The 19,658-nt window shown below is 38.1% G+C and overlaps 1 protein-coding gene across 1 annotated transcript in view; it reads left to right on the forward strand.

Moving 5' to 3' along the window:
* The window catches only part of LOC150108488 (uncharacterized), a 67,391-nt gene that overhangs the window by 39,941 nt on the left and 7,792 nt on the right, over positions 1-19,658 (forward strand). Inside the window, exons 8-11 of the mRNA XM_090415896.1 lie at positions 674-3,790; positions 6,738-6,949; positions 10,737-10,923; positions 13,494-13,595. Of these exons, the coding sequence (XP_090272022.1) occupies positions 674-3,790; positions 6,738-6,949; positions 10,737-10,923; positions 13,494-13,595 (3,618 nt within the window). The remainder of the gene's footprint in view (positions 1-673; positions 3,791-6,737; positions 6,950-10,736; positions 10,924-13,493; positions 13,596-19,658) is intronic.

A 19,658-nucleotide genomic window follows, 5' to 3' on the forward strand; every position in this document is an offset into this window, starting at 1 on the left:
TCAAATTACCGTTGATACCTTTCACGTATTAGTAGAATCATGTGTTACCACAAATTCAAGATGTTTTAATTATGGAGTTTTCAATATTATAGTAGGATGGTTTATACCCTTTTATTAAGCGAAATTCTAGAATATTTATTAATAGAAAAGAAATAATACATAAAATGTCAAAATGCCTTTTTTACTCGATTTTTAGAAAGGCACAGGAACCTGTGAAAAAACTATTCCTTCGAGATCATAACTTTTAAGTAGTGTGGAATTCCGAAAAAATTCTTGGCAAACATGCATAGTGCAAGCACCAGTTTTCCCTGCCCTATTAATAAATAGAGATATTTTATCATTTTTCATTAAATAACAGCATTCCAAACGTAAAGTACGGTTAAATGAAGCACGTAAACACTTACGTAAAGATCATGGATACGCATCCACTCTCATAGTCGCAATATGAAACTTGGGAATTATGAAAATCTCGGAATTTTGTGGAAAAATTGACATCTTAGATAATATTCCATAAAACTGCAAATTCAGTTTCATCAGTTTTTATTTTTAAATTCTATTTATTCATAAAAGAAAAAAAATTAAAACTTGACGATGCGACATTCTCTCTAATTAGATACGAATAGTTTATATAAGTTCTTTACTTCTTGACACATTTTTATTTTTAATTCTTTAGGACTCATCTCGGTAAACGGTATTCCAATCACTCGTCCTGATGTCACTGTTACAAACGGGGTGGTACATTACATTAACCGTGTTCTTCTGTCTCCAGACGTAATGAATGATTGTAATTGTAAAGGTCCCTCACAAGGAGAAATTCGACAACTGCCACCTTCTACTGGGAGTCGTCCAACTCAAGACGGGAACCTTCCATCACTAACCCTACGCCAATCTAGACCACCAGCTGAACTACGTCCAGAAATTCGACAACAACCATTGCCTCCATCAGGTCCTGGTCCAGTGAGATCAGGTGTTCTGCCTCCTTCTGATGCACTACCTAAACCAGAAGGCGAGCCTGGTCAACTAGAAACACCTATAAGACGTATTCAGCCCATTGCTCAACCTGGAAGGCCTCCTGTTCAACCCATCTCACCAGAAATTGGTGGTAGGCCACCATTTACTCAACCTGGGAGACCTCCAGTCATTCAGCCTTCATTACCAGGTAGACCTCCAGTCATTCAGCCTTCATTACCAGGTAGACCTACATTTATACCTGCACAACCAACAAGATCTCCATATACCCAACCAGGCAGTCCCCCTCAATTTGGAAGACCTCCATACATCCAACCAGCAGTGCAGACTCGACCTGGGATAGCTATCTTACAGCAAGAAATTGGAAAACCACCATCGCAAATAACTGGACCCGAGCAAGGTACAATTCCGGAGCAGCGCCCACTTCAACCCACATATCCTGTGCAACCTGATAGGTCTTTAGTAACTAATTGCCGTCAACCAAATGAACCTTATGATAGCCGTCCTCTTTGTTCACAGAACCCACCAGCTCCAGTGTTTGTTTTCACAGTCAGTGGTGAAAATTGCCGAAATCCGGGAGAACCTTATGATCCTAACACCGATTCTCGCCCAGAATGTCTTCAACCGGAAGTACAGCAGCCATTAGAACCTGATGGTATTTTATTAGTGGGACCCTGTCGACAGCCAGGTGAAGCTTTCAATTCAGTAACGGACAATCGTCCAGAATGTCCTCTTCCTGACAGCCGTCAACCTTTTGGACCAGATTCCCAACAGCCAACGCCTAACATTATTACAGAAGGATGTAGACAAGTCGGTGAGCCTTATGATCCCTCTAGAGATCGTCGACCTGAATGTCCGCCACCAGACGGTACATATCCTCTTCAACCAGTAAAGGAATCTCCAGAAATCAAAGAATGTCGTAAACCAGGAGAACCGTTTGACAGACGCCCACTTTGTCCTCTGCCAGGTGGATCACAACAGCCTGAATTGCCTAGAGGATGTCGCCAACCAGGTGAGCCAGTTGATAGCCGACCTTTGTGCCGACAGCCTGTTTCACCCGGAGCTCGAGAAATTCCTCAAGGCTGTCGAAAACCAGGAGAGCCACTTGATAGCAGACCTTTGTGCCCTCGTCAGCCTATTCCACCTGGATCTCGAGAAACTCCTCAAGGATGTCGGCAGCCAGGAGATCCATTTGATGGAAGACCACTGTGTCCACGGCCTGTTCTTGTTGGTCCTCAAGAAACTCCTCAAACATGTCGGCAGCCAGGAGAGCCACCTGATGCTCGACCACTTTGCCTGCAGCTTATTTCACCTGGATCTCGAGAAACTCCTCAAGGATGTCGGCAACCAGGAGAGCCATTTGATGGAAGACCACTGTGTCCACGGCCTGTTTTTGTTAGTCCTCAAGAAACTCCCCAAGGATGTCGAAAATCAGGAGAGCCATTTGATAGTAGACCTTTGTGTCCACCAGATGAATCCAAATCTGCAGAACCTTCAGAACAAGAATGCCGACAGCCTGGTGAACCAATTGACAACAGACCATTATGTGATGTGACAAGCCAAGCCAAGCCTCCAGTAACTTCACAAGGCTGTCGAAGATTAGGAGAGCCACATGATCGCCGACCACTGTGTCCTCAGACTCAGCATCAACCCAGCTCTCCAGAAACGCAATTAGGATGTCGACAACCAGGAGAACCATTTGATCGTCGGCCTCTATGTCCACAGATACTTCAACCCCAACTTCCAGAATCTCCGCAGGGATGTCGGCAACCAGGCGAGCCATACGATCGCCGACCCTTATGTCCGCAAATTGTTCAGCCGAGACCTGCTGCATCTCCTCAAGGATGCCGACAAGCTGACGAATCACCCGATGGTCGACCTTTATGTACCCAGCCTGTTCAATCCGGTCGTCCTGTAACGTCTTCGGGATGTCGGCAACCAGGAGAGCCAATTGATCAGCGACCTCTCTGTCCACAACCAGAACAGCTCAGTCCTCCAGGGACTTCTGAAGGATGTCGACAGCCTACTGAAGCACTCGACAACAGACCCTTATGTCCCCAAACATCTCAACCTAGACTTCCAGGAACGCTTCAAGATTGCCGACAACCAGGAGAGCCTTATGATCGCCGACCTCTGTGTTCGCAAACAGTTCAATCAAGACTACCTGATGGGTGTCGAAACCCAGGAGAGCCTGTCGATCAACGGCCGTTGTGTTCACAGCCAGGCGAGTTGAGACCAGCAGCTCCTCGAGGATGTCGCCAACTTGGAGAACCATATGATACTCGTCCGTTATGTTCGTTAGACCAGCCACCTTCTAGAGTTCCAATTCCTGGAATCTCTAGTAGTTGTCGTGGACCTGATGAACTTAACGATGGCCGTCCAGAATGTCCGAAGACATCACAACCATCTTTCCCAACACCAACATCTTCAACTCCAGCAGCACGCTACCCGTCAAGAACTAGACCGACTACTGAAGAAAGGCAAGACGGTTCTCCTCCGTCATCAGGAGTTAAGCCATCCATAATCTCGTCACCTCCTGGTACAGAAATCCAACAGATACCGTATCGTCCATCTCCTTCATTTGCACCTGGTCCTGGAAGACAACCGCCCCGTCCACCTCCTCCTCCTCCTCCTCCACCTCCTTCAACTTCTGGCGTTGTTTATTCAGGCAAGCCCGCAGTAACTCAAATTCAACCTGAAAGGTCAACACTTGAGATTTTGAGGAACCCGAATCTTGTTATCGGAGGACGTCCAATTCACCTAACTGTGGTATCTGAACTCTTCCGCGTAGCAGGATTAGAAGACATTCTCTCACAACCAGGTAGGTTTCTTTTAAACTGTGGTTTCACTTTATACTTCTAAAAGAGCAGAGTAAGTATTCGTATTCGAAACTTAATGTTGGAGTATTAAACAAAAAGCATTTAAATCATTAAATTCTACACTTTGTTAACTAATTACTGTTATGTTAACTATTTTACACATTCCAGAATGATACACTGATATATTCGAAATAATCAAGATTAGGTTGTGATCGCAGCAATCAGGAAAGATAATGCTTAACAATTTCAGATAAGAGAACTGGTTTAGTTTATATACCATACCACAAAACGTGTGAAACTGTGTTTTCTTAGAGAAATGCAATACGTATTAGTAATGTAATTAAAGGCAAAAATAAAGAATTAAGAAATGCATGGATGGATATTTTGAAAATTAAAGAGCATTGTATCTTGAAATGGACGTGTCATTCTTTTGTAATTCTAATGCTATATTAGGTTTTGATTCTACAGTTTGATGGCTAAAATTTCCATCCTGGAAATTCACCTTTTAAATGCATCTTTTGGAAAACATGGACTTTCTTAAAATAACGTAAATAAATCTTCTAATTCCTTCTACTAACCAAAGTGAGTAATCAGTGCTCTAGTAGAATTAACTAATTTTTGAAAAGCAGTGTGCAGTCGGTCTTCACCCCCTTAGCTATCAAAAAATAACTAAGCTCGTGACTACCAATGATTTAGAAGTATTTGAAGGTTATATGTTATCTCGTGATTTTAGATCATATTTCAGATTCGTGGTTTTAGATAGTAAAACACCCTAACTGGTGTTTTACTATCTAAAATAGTGCGAGTTCTAGAGATGGTTTTTATTAGGGGTTGGGTTAAAATTCCGCCTTTCCTGGAGGGGGCAAAGACACCTGTTTGTTTGCACTAAAGTACTTGAGACGCTGAAAATTTGGGAATTCTAAAAATCGACTAATTCTGGAATAGACCGAAAAAAACACCTAGAAAAAAGAAACTTCCTGTGATCGGAACTAGTAGTAGAGAATTTAAGATGGCTTTTCTTCTGACTGTCTAACATTATGGAACTAAGAACTTTACCAAAATCTATACAGGCAACCGCATAAGCGTTCTTCATGTCCAACTATTCTTGCAAACTCTTCTCAGCATCTCAAAATTTGATGTGTTGCCATCTTATGTAGACAATACAACTAAAGTTCTCGTTCTTTCCACATTTTTATGTAAGTTTTCAAGCAAAAACTTCTCACTAGATCTTTAGTTTTCATCACAGATTTGACACCATGAAATCTAAGACAAAAATTCGGGAGAATGTGAAAAGATGACAGAATTTCTTTTCTTTCATCGTTTTTCACGTCTTTCGTGTCCTCTTGAAACTGCTTATGCCTCAGAGACTCGTATTTATTTTACCACCTCTTCATAGTTACACTTACATCCACCTTTCACAACGCTGTACATTCGTTCGCTGCTCGAAAACCAGAATCTGAAAGACGTAGCACCATTATTTTACTACTGCATCACGAGACTAGGAGGTTTGTTTCTGTAAATGAAAAGCAGAGTTTACAGAAGTAAAGATTTTGCCACTGCTTTATGAGATCTACTTGATGCAGGTCTCATAAGGGGGTTTTAATTCACCTTCGGTTTGAAAAGCTCTTATTAAAAGTTCTTTGAGTCTTTTATATCAGAGAATATATGCAAGAAAATCAATCGCATTAAATCATAATGTGTGGCCAAAGCAACGGCAAAGAGTCAATTTATATTGAGTGTACTTGATTATCACATCTCGTAAAATGCAGTTTCGTTTTCCTACTGGTTTGGTAATACCCAACTCGAAATTTTTAATTATTGTTAAGGGCTCTAATGTTTTCTAATTTTTTTTAAATGAAGCCAGTCTTTAGACAGAGAAAACGTGTTCCTCTACCTTGAAAACCCAGTTGTTTTCCCACAGAACACAAATCTGAGCATACCCTAGAGTATGACAATAAACATTCATGTCTCGTGACTTTAGTTGACAATTCTTTGATACCAATCTATCCGGCCTAGCTCGGTTATCATGGGCATTCACTTATTTTATAGAAAATGGGGTTCTCGTCCAATACGTACCATGATATGAATGAAAAATAAAATAAAAATTGAGATCGAGTGAGAAAAATTTTGTAGTGAAATATTTATCTTATGGAACAAATTGCTGTCCGAGATTTATTAGAATCTATATAAATTATAGATTCTAATAAATTCGTAATGCATAAAATTTAAGGAATAGCAAGTACTACTTTATTATTCAAAATACTCTGTCGTTGTTAACATTTCATATTCACAGACATAAATTTTAGAAATTATGGAAGTTTTTGTCCTGCTTCACTAGCAATGATAATAGGCGAATGGCTATGGAGAGATAGAACCTCATTAGCATTGTATATCTGTAGGTTATATTTTTATTAAATGTAAATAAATGAAGGTATTTTAGAAACTGAAAATAAAGGAAATGAAAGAAGAGAAAGAAATTTGGCGCATTTTGGAATTAGAACGGATGGTATGGGCTACCAAAAACGTATTCTTAAAGATTTAGACGAAATCTATGAAATTTTTATAATTATGATTATGATTAGACAAGCACGTCTATAAAAAAAAAGAATGTTAACCTGTAAGTAAAAAAATCCATTTAAGTAGAAATTGAGCTTTGCATGGAGGCAATCAGAGGGATCTCAGATGAGTAAAGAATCAATGCTTCTAATTTAAGGACGCTAACGTATATAGGAGAACACCCTACATGCATACATATGCGGAACGTTATATTCGTTATGCAATCTATTTCTACGGAACAATTCAAATACTTAGTGAATGATTCTCTTTAATAGTGCTTGTTCTATAATATATAATGAGAGAGAGAGAGAGAGAGAGAGAGAGAGAGTAGATCTACCGTTTGCTTTATTCTTTATAGAATGCTAATATTTTTCAAATGTTTAATGCTTCTAGGTCTGTTCACTGTTTTTCTTCCAAGTGATGACGCCTTTGAGGCTCTCCCGGAAAATTCCCTAAACGAATTGAGAAATAATCCTGATCTTCTACGACAAATTCTGCTCTTCCATATCGTTCCAGTCGAAGTTCTACCAACCGGACCACAGCAAAATGTGCTGATAACTCGACAAGGACTTCCACTTCTCGTAAACATTCTAAATGGCGGAAAAGTGAGTAACGTTCAGAAGAATAGATTACGATTTTTATAAGAGCCTCTTACTGACAATACTGGCCTTATAAGTAACCCTAATTGAAAAAAAAAATAGTGCACAAATACGTCACTTCTCTCCCACATCATATGCAGAAACCTAAAGAGCAAATACTCTCTCAGTATAGAAATCCTATGTCAAAAAATTAAATTCATCATAAGCAAACTCTCGGTACGTGCGTAATCCAATTACTGAAATATAGAACAGTGAGACTTCTGTTGATGGTGTTTTGCTTTCCAGGTTTCTGCCTGGTCTCTCTCTGCAATATTTCAAAACAGCTGTCAGGCCAGTGAAACCTAATCGAAGCATCAATAAAAGGCGAACATACGGGCTCCTAGAGAGAAATTGCAAACCTTTTAGGCAGTGCAAACCAAGGCGACTCTGATGTTGATGGCTCTGTTTTCATAAGCTCTGGAAAATTTCTGAAAAATTTTTAAATTTCTTTCTATATTTGGCTATAAAATATGGATGGATTCATAATATCCTCCATTCTGTTAACTTACCATTGCCAAACTAAAGGCTTGCTGCTCTATATTTCAGTGAAATAACACATTACCAAGCTATTTCTGTAATGCAAATCTAGAAAAATAGGACAACTATTTTATCATATAAATATTTATTGTATATATGGAATATATTAAGATTCGGAGAAACGTTTGCTTCGCCCTTGACATTTCCAAAGCCTTCGACCGTGTGTGACATTGTGGCCTGCTCAACAAATTGCCATCCTTCGGTCTCCCTACCACCCTCTATAATTGGGTAACCAGCTTTCTCTTTTGTTGTTCTCTGCGAATCATGGTAGATGGCCCCCTTTCCTGAAGCTTCACCTCCAATGCTGGAGTGCCTCAAGGCTCTATCCTATAACCTACTGTCTTTCTTGTGTACATAGATGACCTACTCCCAATAAAAACTAATCCCATCCACAACGACATTACTCTTCGATCATTCTACTCATTCGACAAACGATGCAGTACTCTGATATCTCAGGCTATATTACTATCCTACAGTCAGGCGAGGACAACCTTGTTATACCAATGCCATCAAAACACCTCTTATCTTGTAAAACAGATCTCAACTCACATTCCCTTACCCTCAGTAATATACAAATCACCAGACAAGATCAAATCTCTCTTCTTTGACTAACGTTTACCTCCAGTCTCTCTTGGCATAAACACATCACATCAATAGCCTCCTTAGCATCCAAGAAAATTGGCTTCTCTTTCGTTCAAGGGCTTTTTTTACATCCAACGAATTCTTCACAATATACAAATCCCAAATAAGTCCACGTTTAAAATATTGCTCACATGGTCGGGGTGGTGCACCTAAAACTTCCCTTAAAATCCTTAATGGCGTCCAGAAGCGTGCACTGGGCTCGTAAATAATCCCTCTCTTACAGACTCACTTTAGCCTCTATCTCACAGGCGCAGTGTTTCAGCACTGTGTCTGTTCCACAGGTACTCCCCACGGTCACTGCTCCCCTGAATTGACAATGATCATTCCTCCACTTTCTGTTGCAGGTATTAATACAAGAGCTGCATCAGCAGCACCCCTTTACTATGCAATTGCAAACACACTGAACCCACTCCTCTTCATCCTCTTTTACTCCATCCACCTCGCTTTTCGCTGGAATAGCCTTCCTTTAGAAGTATTCCCAAACAACTACACCTGCAACTCTTAAAAAACCAATAAACGTCTATCTCAGTCCTCATCTCTACCTCATGCACGGCACTGATGTGCCGATAGATCCAAATAATGACAATGGGAATTATCAATAATTTAGGTGATTATATTAACTTGCCTATCCAACTGGGAAAGATCACCGCATGTTTTATAGTTTTCTTAACACTATAAAACAAATTGATTTACATTAAATACGGTAATCAAGCACACAATAAACAATTTCACATATCGATACCATTATTGTTGGCTAACAATAGAAGAGTAATTTTCCATGCACTTAATGTGTATGATTTAAAGCTTTTCATGTGTAGAACATTAAAAGTTTGAAACATAGCACATGGCTTAGTAACCTCTTCATCCATGGGAAAATATAACACTCCTTGAGTGATAAATACCTCTTCTATGCTATAGATAGTAACAAGACTTGCAGCAGAACTCATTTTCCCTGAACATTAGATTGGTTATATATATCTACCGTATATAATTATGTCATTCACTTATAATTAGTTTACAATTGAGTTTGTGTTCACGTGATACTTTCTTAATTAGACTACCTAACACACTGACGATATCACGAATTTCTTATGAGGCGTCGAAATGTTGAAATCATATTCGCCATCTTCTAAAGATCACGAAGAGTTATCGTATTCGAAGTCAAGTCATGTGGTTATTTGTTTGTTTTTTTTTCATCAGAAATTTTTTTGTGTTAATACCACCCACGAAAGATTCGAAATCTATGGCAGATTAAGTACCGTAAATGGACTACGATTTGCGTAATTCAGGAATCCTACTCTAAAAACCAAACAAAACTTTTTCACAAACTATTTCGTACTTTCAATAAGTAGGACAGTGGAGCCCTCACGCTGGAGAATGAAAGTGATCTACCATCCACGAATATAAATAAACATCTCTGCTATTGTAGATTCAAACCCACAGCTTGCTGGTTGCTGATAGAAGAGGCTATCCAGGCAGATAAGATTTAAGTTATTATAATCCTCATGTATTTCACTATCATAATGTGCCAATAATAAATATTAAGTTTCTCAAAGTTTGTGTACTTATCTAACTGCAAATCCTTATGTCATTCACCTGCCAGCTTACGTTTACTCGAGAACAGCACACTTAACAAAGACGAAACAAAAAGATACATTCTTACAAACAGTGATATAAAAGGGCGAATACGGCACAAATTGCTTGTAACATACACTACTTGAAAAGAAGCCAACGGACACCATAGTGTGACGAACGAAGCCACGGTGCCTACCTTAATAAGATGTATGACTTCCTTTTGCTGCAATGACTGTAGCAGTCCTACGGCGAATGCTTTCCACAACCGTATACGATCGATCAATGGGAATTTTGGACTATTCGTCCTATAGGCATAAAATGAGGTCCTGTATTGTTGTGGGCGGAAGTCCCTTGACCTCACCCGCCACTCCTGTTCCTCTACATATGTCCATAGAATTGGGATCAGGGCTCTGTGAAGGCCAGTCAAGTGTTGCGACGTTCATTCGTGTCCCAATCGATGCCTGAAACTCCACATTCAAAATGTTGGCCGATGAATGGCGTTTTTACAAATGATCCTTCGTAGTACCGTACGGTCACGTGGGATGAGTGTGGTGAGTTGTCCGTTGCGGGTAGCAGTTGCAGTTGACATCCTGCGCTTCTATCTCAGTACGACATCACTGATTGTTGACCTGGGATGGCCAAATGTCAACAATTTGCAGATTACAGTCCAATTTATACTACAAACACGTGACACGTTACATGGCATGATGCACCTTTCCCATGGGTGATGGTCGTTGACTTCTTTCCAAGCAGTGTCTATCTAAAGCCCTTCCTGAGCACTTTCACACTACCCTTGTGACTTATTTTATGAAAATGGAAAATGCCATTAGAAATTGGAATTAATTCTCTTAAATGATATTAACCATTTAAACAGACTATCGTTAGCCTTCAATGTATGCACTTCGTGACTGAACGAAATCAATTTTTGATTCTCGTCTGCTTGATTACTTCCTTTGTGCTGTTAACCTAATTTTGTTTTTGCTTGACTTTTATCTTCTAGCTCATTATTGTTGGTGGAGCAAAGGCCGTGGCAGTTAGCCGTTCTTCAAATGGAATTGTTTACGTCATCACTCGTGTCATGTATCCGCTGCCAAACACGGATATCTTTGAAGGCATTAGATCTCGAGAGGAGTTGGCAGAATTTCTCAAGTACATCATTTTAGTGGAGCTGGAAAAGACCTTACAAAGTAAGCAATCTATGAAGGGAAGTCACGAAATATGATCATTATTTGCTTTGGCTATATAGGGAACCTCCATCTGATACTTCTGTTAAATAGTTTCTCGTGTTCACGATACGGCAAAAAAGGGACTTATTGTACTATGTTGGATGGAAAAGCTATCGATACTACAAGAAATATTCATGTTTTTAGCAGAAGAGTGAATAGCCACACATTTCTTTACAATCTCCATAGGAGGCAGGGAAGCTGGAAAAGTGTATTTTAGACAAAAATTACACTTTGGAGATTTTTACTGTTATCTTACTATGCAATAGAAAGTGAACCAAAGATATTGTTCTTCTTAGGTTTGTGTAAAAATCCATTTATTTTTGGGAGATAGTATACACAAACAAACAAAAAAAAACGTAATTTTGCTTCACTTCTAATTTGATGAATAGGGAGCCATCAATAATCTTGGTGGATCCTCCTAGATGAATTTATCTCATCTACGAGGATGGTCTATTGGATCCCTAAAGACCTTCCTACAAAATGTTGTCCGCCCTTTTGTGTGGAGTTCCACACGTAATACCAAGTCAAACTCCTTTAAAGCTTAGAAATATCATTCTATGACTGTGGAACTGACTTTGACACTGTTCCATACAGTGGCGGCTTGTACATAAGCACTGCGACACTGCAGCACTCCCAAGGAAAAAACGAAAAAATTAAATCTTTTTTTTTTGTTTATAAATAATAACAACACTTACAACATTATATAAATGCAATACAATATGTTAAAGGCTGTAGCTTAAGTTTCGACATTGATTGAATAGTTAATATTTGTTCGAGTAACGCTTTAGATTACGAAACAAATGCACTGCGATCTAACGCAGTGGTAGTGTCGGAATTATCACGTTCGGTCAATTGCAGATGGACTCGCCGATATTCGTTTGCACTTGTCATTGCACGTAAGAAGTGAATCCAGCACTGCTCGTTGAGCAGTGTTGCTACAGATAAATTGTATGCTTGAGAGCAAAAATATTATTAAAAATTTTATTAATATTATATTTAATATAGAGCCTGTGTAGCTCAGTGGATGTGGCGTTTGCACACCATCGCGCTAGGCCGCACGAAGGAAGTCTTGGTTTCGAGTCTAGTCGGCGACTAGAGGAAATTTTTCTAAGCCTTTTTTCGACCGGTTCCCGAGTTAGTCGATCTCTGGCACGGGCAAGCAGGTTTTTCCTCCCGGAAACTCGGGTTTTTCGTCCTGTAAACTCAAGAAAATCGACCGTAGAACCCACATTATTTCAGACATTAAAATATATTGTGTTAGGGTTAGAGACCACGAGATGGCGGCACATTTGAGCCGTCTCTCTTCACTGCGTACCGCTTAATTAGTGATAGCCTTGGGCCATCTGTCTCTGATTGGGTACCAGTGGAGATTGAACTGCCCACTCAGTCTCCAAAAAGTTAGATAGGGCTAAATGGCCTCGCCTACTCCCGTATATACGGGAATAAAAAGGCGTTAGCTGATTTTTTATATTTAATATATAATAATAAAAATATTAAAATATTATTTGAAAATAATATTTTTAATAAAGCAATTTTTTTAATATGTAAATTTACTTATTAAACAAAGGTTGGTCGATTGGTAGAGCCTCTACTACTAATGGCTCACGCAAAAAGTTAAGCCAGTTTGGGGCGGTTAGTAGTTGGAAGAGGAAATCGTTCGGTGCTGTTGGCACGCTCTTTCTCGATGAGTCTTTGGACTCCCTGGAGGTGTCACATAATAATAAATTGGTTACTGATTAGGAAAAAAATCAATTATTTTTCTTATTTTGCGGCACTCCCACTTAAAATTTTCACTGGCCGCCACTGGTTCCATGAAAATTTATTATCAACCGGTCAGTTAGATGATAATAATTCCATTGTAGACAATCAATTTTCTTTAATATAACTGTCAAAGAGATGAGATTCATCTTGTTTTTAAAATCCATAGTTTCATTGACATAAGAAGCAGGCCCGTCTACAAATAGAGCAAGATAGAAAGCTGTCCAGAGTAAATCATTTCAAGTATTAAATCGCAAAGGCTGTCTAAGAAGCAGCTGGCAAGTTTTATAAATCCCCTTGAACTGATGGATTGATTTTAAAATAAATTTTAGCCGCTGCCTTAACTTATCTTCAGTCCAACGATACCATGATGAAAGGTTGCCTCAAGAAGAGCAACAATCGCATATAGCACAACCACGTGCTTTCTTACTTTGGGAAGCCATTTCAGTTTGTATCCTTTTTATGCTTTGATAATGCAGACTTCGACTGAAAAGGTTGGTTTGTAACGATTACTTTTAGTAGTTAAATATTACAATTACATTGCTAGCTGAATACTCTTCAGAACATTGTGTGTGTGTGTGTGTGTGTGTGTGTGTGTGTGTGTGTGTGTGTGTGTGTGTGTGTGTGTGTGTGTGTGTGTGTGTGTGTGTGTGTGTGTGTGTGTGTGTGTGTGTGTGTGTGTGTGTGTGTGTGTGTGTGTGTGTGTGTACTAATTCATACAATATTATAATGCTGATAAAGTTTCCTTTACAAATTCACTTCTTCACCCTTAGGTCCTGATGTGTACACTGTTTTTGCTCCAACCGATGAAGCCTTTGCACAGTTGCCAGAGAATGTTCTCAGAGAACTTACGGAAAACAGAACAGCACTCAGAGGTAAGGATGAATAATTATCTCGATTTTATTGATTTATTAATTTGTTTAGTTTAGTTTCTTTAGTTCTTTTAGGTCACAGTAATATGATTCTTCAAGGTTACATCACACACACACACACACACACACCACTCCTTTTCCCAAACATATAATACTTCCTGGAGTATTGATTAAGTAAAAAGTTGAGAAATGTAGCGCGAAAGCATTCTTACAATACGATCTTCTGGAAATAAAATTTAAAAAAAAATTAGAAGTAGTTTTATCTTCATTCTCGTTCGCATTTATAAACCTTAGAGTTGAAAACAGCTTCACGCTGAAAAACACACATTCGATGCCTCATTGGAATGCAACGTCCGAAGCAGGTCAGAGCGAACTTGGACGCCCCAGGTGTGGAGAAAGTTTCCTTTTTTGGAGGAAACTTTGTAATGAGTAATACTGAAAATAAGAATATGCTAAGTGATGACCTCATGTCCTCCTTATATCGAACCTGTTCTCCCATCTTTTGATAGCACACAGCTGATGATCTTTTGGACCTTTGTCCCTCTGAAAGATCGGGTTGTATTCACATTCACGATGGCTTTTCGTAACCTCTTTTCTTAGGTATGTACATCAACTCATCTCTGCGCCCATCTTCAGCGATAGTAGTTTAGCTCCATTTGTTTCTTTTCGTGTACTTATTTATTTACCCATCTCCGTCCCATGCGTATACCCACGAAAACATTGAGAATCTTCTGCTGGTGATAGCTCTTAAAAATTACTTTAAAAACGTGAAAAACTGTATAGGAGAATGAGACAGAATAAAACTGTGGATAGAGTTTCTTTATGTATGTTTGCTTATATTAATGCTTATATTTTTCTAAAATGCGTTCTAAATTAATTAGGTGATCTTAAAAAATGACTGCCAGAAAAATAGTACAGAATATCATGAATTAATAATTATAAAACTTCTCTTGATTTAATAGATGGCGCCAAATTAGGACTTTTTCTGCTTTGTGTTGTCTGTTACTATTTTAAACCTCTCCAGCTATAATTGATTGTTGCTGGTTGCGAACTAACAAATTTGTGCTCAAAAGATGCTGGGTAAAACAAACCAGCGAAATATTATTAGGCTGAAGAGAAATGCGAATCCTTCCATGGACTGTCGTTTGTCTCTAGCGTCGCATTCAAATTCGGGATGGGGAGAAATCTAAATTTTTCTCTATCCAGGAGTTGATTCAAAATCTGAAATGCTCAGCTGCTTAAGATATGCCCGTGCTAGATTCTGTTGAAATATATTTGGATGACAAACGCCACGGTAAAGCGAAAGTAATGAGAATCAATTAAGTCTTATAGAAATGCATCTACAAGCAATTCAGGAATGTACATACCTGAAAAAATATTTCAGCCCATGTCACGTTCAAAAAATTTGAAGCCTGTTAAGAACCGCATCAATTTTATTGACCAGCTGAATATGAAACAGCTTCTGGGGAGGAGATTCGTTTAATAAGTGACACAGTTGTAGCAAGTAAAATATCATCACTTACTGTATTTTAGGGAAAGACTACGTATACTAGAATAATACTAGAATATTAATTAAAAAAGTTTAATTAATACTTCCTGTATTTCGGTAATGTTACATTACCATCTTCAGGGAACATAAAAATAATGATATGTGCACGCAGGCACTAACACTAAACAAATATAGCTGAAGAAAAAAGCTGAAGTCGGTCCTAGAGTTCTAAAGGTGACCCCTAGCGGGCTAAATTGGGTAGTCTATGCTGTTGGGCAGTCACTCGGGACTTGCTGACCATGCTTTGGACACCCGCCACAAAATACGCTGGAAGAAATCCACTTTACTACACCGCAACAAGTTTAAATACGAGAGATTATTCCTGGAATCAGCCTCAGCTCTAAAAAACTCCCCAACAAATGTGGATGCATAAGACTGCCCCAAATATGGGATGCTTGTATCATGAGAACATCAGATTATTCTTAGAACTACGGATCATTCGCGATATTCTGGATAGCAGTGGAGTCAGTAGGTAAGTTCAGAGGTAATGTAACACACATAACTTGTAAGCACATAAGCACAACGCATGCACAAAAAAAAAAGAAGTTTACTAATAATATGAATTGTGTGTTCTATCTTTTGAATGTACTTATTATATCACTGATGATAGACAGTTTCTGTCCGAAATATATGATGATGAGATATGTGATTATTTCATAACATCAGTGAACTTTTGTGTGTGTGTGTGTGTGTGTGTGTGTGTGTGTGTGTGTGTGTGTGTGTGTGTGTGTGTGTGTGTGTGTGTGTGTGTGTGTGGATACGAGTGATCATGCAAGTGTAGTCTGATGTGTTGATTTGCCATGGCTGATATTTGGTTTAAGTGATATCCTACACTACAAACCTGGACGCTGACTTAGCCCAGTCGCGAAGTCATTGCAACATTGCTTTGAGTGGAACGAGTTGGACCTTGGGTTTGAATCTTGTTAGCATGCGAAAAACCCACTTAAGTGCTTTTCGGTCAGTTATCTGATCTCATACAGTAGTGACAGATTTTTCCTCCTTGAAATTTGGATTTTTTGGAACGAAAAATCCAAAAAGAGGCAAACGAAGAATAAACGCATTGAACACACATGATAAATTGTCCTCATAGCTTTAGTCGTCTGTCATACTTCCAGAGAAATGACCCGATCCTGATCCGTATTTGATGTCTTGGTTGATCGTTTCTACAGAGCGTACCAAGATTTCCATGCTATCCTTCCGAATAATTTGATCATTTGGAGTTAGCTTCCTAGGTCTTTCTATGCGTTTTCCGAATAAGGAGATATCCTCAGATTCTCAATGTCTGTTAATATCACCTACAGTTGATTAGAGTGATGCAATCTTTTACCAGTTATAAACAGAATAGGCCACTGATATGGCACCTGTGATGATAAAAATACCTCTTTCGAAGTCTGTAAATTCTCCATTCTATTGGCGGTATGCAGAGACAGAGTACATTCCAGGGATTATCTGTTTGACTTAGAGAGCAATACAATAATAAGGAATTACTGATTATGAAATTTTTGACCACTTTTCATTGGCTTCTTCAGTATTAACTAATTGGAATACAAAGGACCCTTACATAAGAAACATTCAAAAAATATGAAATCAAGATTCGGTAGAGCAAAATAATAATAATAAATAAATTAATTAATTAAGACAAGCAGAGTAAAAAAAAAACACTATTTTCCACAAAGAAGATAAACGAAGATGTCTTTCTCTTGAGCTCAATAAAATTAAGTAAAATAAAATTTCTTCCTTAAGTAAAAATCTTAAGGAAGAAACCGAAAAAGCTTCTAGAATACCAGGAGCTTAAAGTAATCTTATTTTTTATCTCCGGATATACCTTTCACATAAGGAATGGATATATTATATTAACTTCCTCTTGAGTGCAAGAGAAAAGAGAACTCCTGTGTATGTATACACAGGAGTTCTCTTTGGAACTCCTGATTTTGTTTTTCACTTATTCTTATTTATTTTTATTTTATTCGTTTATTTCTTTTTCGTATTTTAAATTCGCCTTTTTTTTTCATTTTTTTTTCAGTGAACACTAACTACTTAGTGCTTTGCTCTCTTTATTTTAAAAAACAACGTTCCTCTTTCTTTATTCGTATTAAAAACTTAGTTTTTGATGTTTCTGCTGCACTGCTAACCCGTTTAGCAGCCTTACGTCGATGAAAACGCCCTCTATTTTAGACGAACTGCAACTGCCGTTTCTCATTATTGTTTGAAACATGAATGCAAAGTTGTTCAAGTGGCCTTCCTGGAAGTCATATTTTGACATTTATAAAAACAAAAAAGGGAAATTATAAGTTCTATGAATGTTATGTAACTCTTCCGGACTACAATGACAAGGATAATTTCGCCTGAATTTAAAGACATTTCTAGAGCAAACATTCCACTAGGAAAAACTGGAATTAAGTGCAGAGTGCCAACAATGAGACTTTTTATTTACGAGTTCGTTGCCTTTCAAAAAATAAAAATAAATAAATGAGAATAAATAAATAAAATTCTGATCTAACCAAAATATTAAAAATATTATCATTGCATCGTACACTAAGTGCTACAATAAAATATATAGAACTGATATGCGTTATCACTCTCTGATCAAATAACATTGAATCTTTCCGAATTCTTTTTAGCCAAAATAACTTCAGTATAGTCCGTAACTTTTTTTTTAATTGGTGTTATAATTTATTGTTTAATAAATTAATTGCAAATGAAACTTTAGCTGTTAAAAATATGTGAAAAATGCATTTAAAGATAAAGGGTTTAAATCAAACTGATCAGTGCGGGAAAAGTAAGATTTATTACAATCGAAATATTATGAATTCAAGAATGCTGTTAAGATCTGAAACAGCTGGAGCCAATTTCTGCCCCGATCATATTAATTATTATTGACCCATTCGGTTTTTTAAAGACAGTTATTGCATGTCTATTTACGTCATTCGTACAAAAATGTGCTTAAATTCATCTACATATATTTATTATTGTTATTTATCCTCGAGGTGCTATCTGGATAGCACCTCGCTCGATCAGCAATATTACAGCTCCTACTTGGCATATTTGTCAATCGATGGAACGACTGCGCGACAATCACAGCATCTGAGATCAACAGTAGCCGATGAAATTAAAAGATAGAAATATAATGGTTAAAAGACAACCGAGAAAAATTAGACCATGCAGATTGACAGAAAGAGACATGAAAATAGTGAAAGTGTAATGTTTCTCCCACTGTACATAGCTGGATTTTCTCAGCTTGGAGATACACAGCTGTAGAGTTTGTGCCAGAAATGACTTAACTCCACTTTATAACTTCATAGCCTTGGTTTCCTTGGAAGGATCGCTGGGTACAACTATTGCTTGGATTCAACTTATATAGTGTATAGTCCCCCTCTAATGGCACGTTAGAAGCTGAAAATACTTTAGAGTGCGAATTCCGAAACTCGCCTATTCAAATCAGATAAAAGTGATTTGGTACGATGGGGGATGCTTCGTGGAATAAGATTTGCTGTCTTGTAAAATTAACACCAAGAGTTATATTGGCAGTTTTGGAAATTTCTTGGAAGTGCTCCCTCTGAGTCTCAGCAAGACAATGCATCACTAATAAACCTACGGGGTATGGCGAAGTGGTTTCAGAAACTGGTAATACTATTTAGATTGACTTGCGCAGAGTCCTAATCTAAACCCTAGGTCACAGACTGCATGCGACCCAGTCATTGAAAATCCGTGGTGAAATTTTAATGTTTACCGTAAGTTAAAGGTTCTTTAACGGTCTTATTCTGCCTTCTTTCATTTTTTTAAACTGTTTATTTATTATTGTCGAAATGAAACTTGCGTTGTATAATGTCATTATGAATACATCAACTGCGATAAATTTGTGTGAAACTGGTACATATTAGTAATCTGAATACAACCCTGGTCTTTCCTAGAGAATACCAATCATTCTTCGGCTAAGTTTTTATATACTGCAGATAATTTTACCAATTTTAACTTCGGCACATGTTTCCTAGAATTGTGTTTGCAATGAAGTTTCAGAACTTCATCATTAAAAGAGAGAAAGGTTCAGCGATATCTTCCACGAAATCATCAAGACGTAATGACGATCACCCTGAAATATAGATGCTAACCAGGTAGTCATTCACATCGTGTACTCGATTATAACCAGCGCTTTAAACCGCGTCAGCGAAACCATTTGAATGCTGTAATAACGGCCATTAAGTGGCGAACACCGAGAAATTATGACCTAACTGAGGACGTTTAACAAACTGATCGAAGGCCATTTTCCCGATTACAAGGCACACATCCTGAATGGAACAACCATCTACGGATCGTTCATCAACTTTGCTGAAAAGAGGAAGAAAAAAATTACTGTTTCCGATGGGAGAAACCGCTGCATAATAACATTTTAATTCGCTACGGAAGCCAATTATACAACGCAAGTTTCGTTTTGACGATGAAGTCGTCCATTTTATGAACATCATACGTTTGAATCCATTGTTGGATTGTTGCCATAGCAACGCCAAATATTGGCATAA

The sequence above is a fragment of the Typopeltis vanoorti genome, chromosome 3, assembly GCF_054136105.1.
Source record: "Typopeltis vanoorti isolate ZY-2024b chromosome 3, IOZ_Tvanoo_1.0, whole genome shotgun sequence".
Lineage (NCBI taxonomy): Eukaryota > Metazoa > Arthropoda > Arachnida > Uropygi > Thelyphonidae > Typopeltis > Typopeltis vanoorti.